The sequence below is a fragment of the Malus domestica genome, chromosome 08, assembly GCF_042453785.1.
Source record: "Malus domestica chromosome 08, GDT2T_hap1".
NCBI lineage: Eukaryota > Viridiplantae > Streptophyta > Magnoliopsida > Rosales > Rosaceae > Malus > Malus domestica.
The window spans coordinates 16,872,724-16,880,541 of NC_091668.1; the positions used below are offsets into that span (position 1 = coordinate 16,872,724).

Below are 7,818 nucleotides of genomic sequence, written 5' to 3' on the forward strand. Positions count from 1 at the left end.
TACAATTTGACAACAAGAGGGTTTAATTTGAGTGCTTAACTTTCATTGCATCAGGAAAAAACTTAAGTTCCAATGCAGGAGCTTGCTCAATGGATGGCAATATATAAGGCAATTCTGATCCTAGAGGTTCCCATGCTTGCTGCCATTTTGGTGCATGAGTGGGGGACAAGTTTAGAGCTGTAATTATGTACATGGCTTCCTCTCCTTCCATATTTAACTCTGGATATTCAATACATGTCTTCAACAAATCTGCCGAGATATTCTCCACGAAGTTAGCATTGACAATAAGAGCAATAAGCTCAATGTTGCTGCACTCTTCTACGTCGGCTGGTAACTTAAGTGCTTCAAACATCTTGAATTCTAAGGATTCTCCTTGAACTTGCAGTTTAAGTGTGCCTTCTTTGACATCAATTAAAGCTCCAGCGGTTGCAAGGAAATGACGACTAAGTAAAATAGGAATGTTTTGGTCTTCCTTCATGTCGAGCACAAGAAAATCTACTGGCAAGATGAATTGATCTACTTTGATCAAAACGTCTTCGACAAGGCCTTTGGGATAAGTCACTGATCGGTCAACCAATTGTAAAGAGACAGATGTTCTTTGTAGCTCTCCAATACATAGCTGCTCATAAATAGAAAACGGCATGAGATTAACACTGGAACCAAGGTCTAAGAAAGCTTTATTAAATTTAAAATCACCAATAACACATGGGATAGTGAAACTCCCCGTATCTTGTAATTTTGGAGGCATCTTCATGATCAAAACCTCGCTGCAACAATTTGTAAGCTCGATCTTCTCATGGTTTGTGAATTTTCTCTTATTTGTGCAGAGACCCTTAAAAAACTTTGCGTACGAAGGAATTTGTGCTATAGCATCGAGTAATGGAATGTTGATTTGAACCTTTTTAAATTGCTCTAATATATCTAACATATACTTGGCCTTTCTCTGCCTCTGAAATCTCTGCGGGAAAGGCATAGGAGGATCATAATTCTTCAACTTTGAAGCAGGAGTAAGAGCAGCGAGTGGTGAAGAAAGTAGTGGAACTGCTTCGTGGGCATTCTCTTCTTGATTCTTTGGTTTTGCGACTTCTTCTCTTCTATCATAAGGTTTACCACTCCTCAATGTTCTAATGGCATTAACTTGCTCTTTCCCTCTTGGATTAGCTTCGGGTTGACTTGGAAAACGCCCCGGTTCTCTTTCACTAATTACCGCAGCGATTTGACATGCTTCCAATTTACTGATGGCTTGACTAGTTACTTGCTGCCCTTGCTGGAATGCTTACTGAAGAGCTTGTTGCCCTTGTTGTAGAGCTTGTTGCCCTTGTTAGAGAGCTTGCAAAACTTGAGAAGTTGTTTGTTGATATTGCGTATTAGCTTCAACCATTTGAGCGAAAGCTTCTTCCCAAGACGATTTCTTGGTTTTTATAGGTGCTGCTCCTTGTTGCCATGGCTTAGATCCTTGGTGAAAATTATTCTTCCAAGCTAAGTTAGGATAATCTCTCCACCCTGGATTATGAGTATTTGAGAAGGGATCGTTTCGTTGATGGTTAAACGCATTGACTTGATTAGATGCTTCAACTTATGGACAAGTACCACTTTGAGGACAACGATGAGTAGGATAAGTATGCTCAGCACAAATCCCACATGATTCTGCATTCTTTGAAAACATATTCACCACAGCATCTAATTTCCTTGATAATGCAGCCACCTCGTTAGATGAACTTACTTCATGTACAGAATTCTGAGTTAACTCTCTACTATCCCATTGAGATGAATTTGCAGCCACATTCTCAATGATAGTAGTAGTTTGCTCTGGTTCTTTACCCAATATATTTCCATCAGCTGCAGCATCCAATCTATGTCGACATTCATCACTCAAGTGTTGGTAGAAGTATAAAATTAGTTGTCGTGGTAAGAATTGATGGTGTGGACAACTAATTATCAAATCTTTAAATCTCTGCCATGCTTGAAAAAGTGGTTCTCCCTTGTTCTGCTTAAAGTGAAATATGTGATCCCTCAACCTCTGAGTTCTAGATTGAGTGTAAAATTTTTGAATGAACTTACTAGAAAGTTGAGTCTAAGAGGTAATTGATCTCGTTGGCAGAGTCTTGAACCAAGTTCTAGCATCACCCGTGAGAGAAAAAGGGAAAAGCTTTAGGCGAATGAACTCATCGGAGACTCCTTTAATATTCTGTGTCCCACAAATATCCAGAAAGTTATCTACATGTTCACTAGCATCTTGATTCTCATCATCAGAAAACTTAGGCAACATGTTAATAACATAATCTTTGATCTCATAAGAAGTAGCATCAAGTTCAGGATAAACTATGCATGATTGTCTAGAGGAAAACTGCGGCATAGAGAAATCTTGAATGGTTCGAGGTGCACCTTCGTTATTGCCGTTTGCAGCCATCTCTTCTTGTTCTTGCTCATCCTTTGCCTTTTCTTCTATCCGTTCTCTTTGTTCCTTGCGAATTTGCCTGAGTTTTCGTTCAATCTTTGGTTCGAATTCTACAAGCTGCCCTTCTGAGGAACGAGTATCGATCATTCACCTACAAAGTACCAAAGTATGATTTCAGTAATATTCTTGCAGAGGTGTCGCAGAGAATTTGATGATGGGTAATGGTAGAAACAAAATTCCACTGGAAGACTAAAAGACTCGGGGTTGAATAGGAAAACTAAAAGCCAAAAGAAGAAGATATTTACTGGACAATGACAGTCGAACAATAATAGTCAAACAAGGAAAAGTCTAATTGAGAATTAAAGATTTATGCAATTAGCGATTTTTTTTATATGAAAACAAAAACACAATAAAAACAGAAAAATCAAAAATCAAAAATCAAAAATCAAAAATAAAAAATAAAAAAAAGTTAAAATAAATCAATTAAGTAAAGTGTAATCAACAAGCCGAGTTGGGATTAAGGGGCAAGCCCCGACAACGGCACCAAAAACTTGATGTACATTTAAACTAACCTAAATAATAGATTAATCTAAACCAAATTAAACTCTCAAGCGCACGAATCAATTGTAGAAATAAACGCAAATACGAGGTCGATCCCACAAAGATTGCTTTTAATGCCAATTCAACCAGTTGATTACGTGAAACTTAACTTAACTAAGGAGCGAATGATTGATTAATTGATTATGAAAAATAATTAAAACTTCAACTTCAAATTAGACTAAGAATAAGAATAACGAAAACACGCAACAAATGAAAGTTTAAAAGAAATTAATGTGATGAAAGCCTAAGGTCATGAATCCACCAATAACAATCATAGTCCCTTTTCTTCAGGCCGATTACTATCCAATTACCATGCCAATGTTTAAGGTTGTTCTTTCTAAGGTATGAATTAATCCTTGGTCAGGCATCAACTCGTGTGCCTATACGTGAAAACTATATCCTATTGATTAGACATACAGTTAAACACATAAAAACCCATTAAGCACTGAAGAATTATGTCAACCAAGTAGGACTAGTTTGATATTGGTCATCCTCACTAGTTAGGCTACTCTTCTTAATCTTAGTTCCAATAAACCTAATTGATATTGGTTATCCTCTCAGATTTATCTAAATATCTAGAACCAAGTTCACAATGATGGCCAGTCCCACGAACATTAGAAACTAGAATAGATTAAGCACAAAGATTAAGAACTAAACATGGCATGTAATCAGATAATAATCAACAAAATAATTCGAAAATAATCATGTCATGGCTTCATCATAAACCTTAGAAGAAGAGTTTAGTTACACATAGCCATAATAAAAATCACAAAAGAAATCTTGTAAAAAGATAAAACCCAAAAAAGAATGGTAAGAACACGCTAAACGGCCCTCATTCACTTTGGACGAATTCCCTTGTGTGTATTTCATTTTCCCCCCTTTCAAGATAGCCTTTGGTACTCTATTTATTCTAATAATATCCTAAAAAGTCTGATAAAAACTATCCTAAAGGAAAACAAACTCCTAAGTAATTAATGAAACAAATTAGGAAAGAGTCATTCTTGACTTGGGAAACACGGCATCTGTATTGCACGCCAGATTTGGGGTCGATTTATCTTTTGGAAACGTAGCTTGATCTCTTATCTTTTCAAGCATGTGTCGCACACCACTAGGAAAAATCAGAAAAGCCTTCAAATCTTCATTCTCCCACAGCTGCGCAGTTCTGATGGGAAAGTTACTTCTGCGGGATTGATTTGTAAAACTGGAACGTTTGACTCCATGAAAAATTATGAAATGTGGACACAATGATCTTCCACCTCTTAGCTTCCTTCTCCAATTGGCCTTGCCTCAAAACTCCTCTGGAAAGCCGAATTAGCATAAAAAACGTCTTGCATGCGTAGATTGGCTGAAACAAAGAAAAGGAAAGTAATAAGGCTCTTTTAAGACCAATTCCTTAACAAAACTTAGGGAGAATTAACCTGAAAATGTGATAAATAATGCACCTATCAACCATTCACCATAACACAGGTGGAGATCCATCCAAAGACACATTCACACGGACAGTTTAGGGAGAAGGGAGGAAGACACAATTTGCCGCAAGACAGAGTCTTTTCTTCTTAACCATTCTAAACATTCCCACAACAAAGACACAATTCCATGCACCTTCATTTCCCTTTCCTTGCCGTGGCCTCCATCCAACCTAAACACATTCAGCCATTCGCTTCCATATATCCATACGCGTCCATCAAACCACACCTTGTGCTGCAACAAAGAGAAGAAGGAGGACCCTTTGAACGTGCTTGCCATTCAAGTTGGATTGTTGGAGCGTTTTTAGGTGTTTTTATTCTTTTGTTTTCAATGTCTAAATTTGTTTATCTTTGCTTTGTGAGTATGAGGAAATAAACCCCCCTTAGCTAGGGGGGAATTCGAAGCCATGTTCATGCTTGCAATATGATTTGATTACTTTCAGTTATGATTCATAAGTTGTGAATTCAATCTACTTATCCATTTGAATTAAAACTGATTTATGTGTGTTGGTTGAGAGTGCATGCTTAATTTTCATGCATAAATCTGATGCTAGGATATAAGGGAGTTTCACCTAATCGTTATGAACTTATATTCACAAGTAGTGAATGTTGCTAGTCATAATTGTGTTAAGTAAATTCTTGGCATAAGTTTCATGCAATTCATAGTAATGAGTGCCTCGTCAATGCTTATGATTTTCATAGAACTTAATGAACTTTGCTTGTATCTCTATTATGCAATTCATGTAGGGAACTTGTGGGAATGCTTTGGGTTGTCATATGCAATCATCCAATTCAATAACATTTGGAAAATCTGAGGGCTAATTAGTGCAATTCACGGTTAATCTGGGGCGTTGAGAATTCATGATTTATTGAAAAGCAACTAGAAATCGTTTTGTATGCAATTGTGTCGTGTGTGGAGAAGAACCTCCTAGCTAGCCTTTTATCCATCTAATTCACTCAAATTCGTCCAAATTTCACTACTTCTTTACTTTACTTGTTTTGTTTTCAAATTCATCAAAACCAAAACCCCCTTTACCTTGTTGAGTCATATTAGTTAGAAACTGATTTAGTTTGTGTTTTTAAGTATTTCAAACCAAGTTAAAACCTATTTTCGTCCAATTTCACTCTTAGTGGCAGATTTGAGTCTTTTAGCTTGTTTTGTGCTGTTTTGAGTCTTTTGAGTTGCTTTAGTGTTTTATAGTTTAGTTTTGCATTCTTTGAGTCTAGCTTAGTGTTTTAAACTTTGTTTTACATTTTTGAGTCAGTTTAGAGGTCATTAGCAAGCCCTCCTAATCCCCGGTCCAGAACGATCCCTACTTACATTCTTTACTACAATTGATACAAGAGGGTTTAATTTGTGTGTTAAGTTAATTTTCGCATCACACCACTCTCAAGATTCCGAAGAGGCACCACTTTCCACACGCAAAATCAGCTCATCGGGTACCACAGATAACTTTGCCAAAGATCTCTGACACAGTTCAGACACATAAATTTTGAAGGTCTAGCTACCCTACTATTACCCACAAGGGTAAAGGAATAGCACCACTGCTTGATAACTAGAAAGTCCCAATGTGTGTCAACCTCCGTGCTCCGTGGCAAGGCAGAGTGGCAAAAATGCCCAACCTTTGCTCACATTCAAGAAAACACTCCCAACAAGATTACTTTTTCAAAAATCGAAGAGACACTGCTCTCCGAATCTCAAGAGTCAGACTCCCAACAAGATTGCTTTCTCAAAAATCGAAGAGGCACCATTTTTCGAATCTCGAGAGCCAAATCCCCTACAGGATTGCTTGTTCGAAAACCGAAGAGGCATCACTCTCCGAACTTCGAGAATCAGATTTCCTTGGATAAAGCTTGTCTGCAATCTTCACACGCAACATCAGCTTTCCAAATACTGCATACCACTTTTTCAAAGCGCTCTGAGAAAGTTAAAACATGTGAAGCTTGCAGCTCCCACTACATTGCTATGACCAAGAAGAGTAAAGGAATAACATTATTATTTGCTTAAAAATCGAAGAGGCACCACCTTTCGAATCTCAAGAGCTAGATTCCCAACATGATTACTTTCTCAAAAATTGAAGAGGCACCGCTCTTCGAATCTCAAGAGCCAGACTCCCAACAGGATTGCTTTCTCAAAAATCAAAGAGGCACCGTTCTCCGAATCTCGAGAGCCAGATCCCCGACAGGATTGCTTGTTCGAAAATCGAAGAAGCATCGCTCTTCGAACTTCGAGAATCAGATTTCCTTGGATAAAGCTTGTCTGCAATCTTCACACGCAACATTAGCTTTCCAGATACCGCATACCACTTTTTCAAAGTGCTCTGACAAAGTTAAAACACGTGAAGCTTGCAGCTCCCACTACATTGCTACGACCAAGAAGGGTAAATGAATAACATTACTATTTGTTGTTAGGGGGACTCCTATATATATGTCGACCTCCATCCTCCACGGACAGGCAGACCTGCAAAAATGCTCAACCCTTCCTCATATCTGAGAGGGCACTCCCAACGAAGCCTCTCGAAATACTCAGCTTTCTTCCTCCCAATAATACCTATGCAAACTAGCCACACCAGAGCAAGAATATCTCATATCATCAGGGTCAAAAGCAAAAGTATCCCATATCATGCTTTTTCCCTATCTTTTCCTTTACCCTTGTTTTTACCTGCAAGATAACGAGAAAGAGAATAATCAGTCAGCACTTGGAATCAAGCTTCCAGTCAGGAACTGACTCCCTGGAACCCCTTGCTTGACTACTTACCTGGCATTGCTCTCGAGTACTCATCTTCAGCATCTTATGCTTCTAGAAAAGATACCACATCTGCTTGAGGAACAGATAGGGCAAGTGAGAAGGATACAAGGAAGCATGTGGAGACAAGCGCAACAGAACACATGCCGATTCATCCACTACTTCGTCAACAACAAAAGAATCCCATATCATCAAGGTTGAACGCACTCTTGATTTGATGAACTTGTTTTGACCCTCAAATTCTTGAGTCGGCCTTATACTCTGGAGGAAACCAAAAAACCCTCCAGCCTAGTTCAAGAATAAGCCTGGGGAAAGTTACTTCTTCAAAAGCAAAAGTATCTCATATCATCTCTTCTCCATTTGCTTCTCCTTATCTTTGCTGCTGTTTACAACACAAGGAGAAGAAGAACAATCAACCGGAAGCCGAAGTCGAACCTCCGATCCAGGTTGCTTGCTTGGAAGTCTGATTGCTTACCTTGTCTGTTACCTCTTTCAGCAAATCTCCTAGCTCGGCGACTTGGAGGACTCCTACTATAAGGTTTTGTATCGCACTTGACCAAGCCCGAAACTACAAGTAAGCTTCAAGTGAAATTGATACATTACCTTGT

General features: G+C 38.4%; 1 protein-coding gene and 1 non-coding gene across 2 annotated transcripts; one reads left to right on the forward strand and one right to left on the reverse strand.

Annotated features, from left to right (window-relative positions):
- Window positions 1-22: 22 nt before the first annotated feature.
- LOC139198065 (uncharacterized) lies at window positions 23-2,545 on the reverse strand. Its single transcript, XM_070826320.1, has 3 exons — window positions 2,128-2,545; window positions 1,673-1,839; window positions 23-1,267 (listed from the first exon to the last, which is right to left on the reverse strand). Exons 1-3 carry the CDS (start codon window positions 2,543-2,545, stop codon window positions 23-25), a joined length of 1,830 nt encoding a protein of 609 aa, XP_070682421.1.
- On the forward strand, window positions 1,914-2,020 carry LOC114826687 (small nucleolar RNA R71). Its single transcript, XR_003775744.2, has one exon. It is a non-coding gene; the product is annotated as a small nucleolar RNA R71 (small nucleolar RNA).
- Window positions 2,546-7,818: the final 5,273 nt, after the last annotated feature.

Excerpts from the sequence above, each read along its gene's own strand:
- LOC139198065 (XM_070826320.1), bottom strand. The coding sequence starts at position 2,545 with ATGATCGATACTCGTTCCTCAGAAGGGCAGCTTGTAGAATTCGAACCA. Across the intron at positions 1,840-2,127 it reads TTTCCCTTTTTCTCTCACGG|CTGATGGAAATATATTGGGT; the intron begins GTGATGCTAGAA and ends TGGATGCTGCAG. Across the intron at positions 1,268-1,672 it reads CAAGGAAATTAGATGCTGTG|CAAGGGCAGCAAGTAACTAG; the intron begins GTGAATATGTTT and ends TAAGCATTCCAG.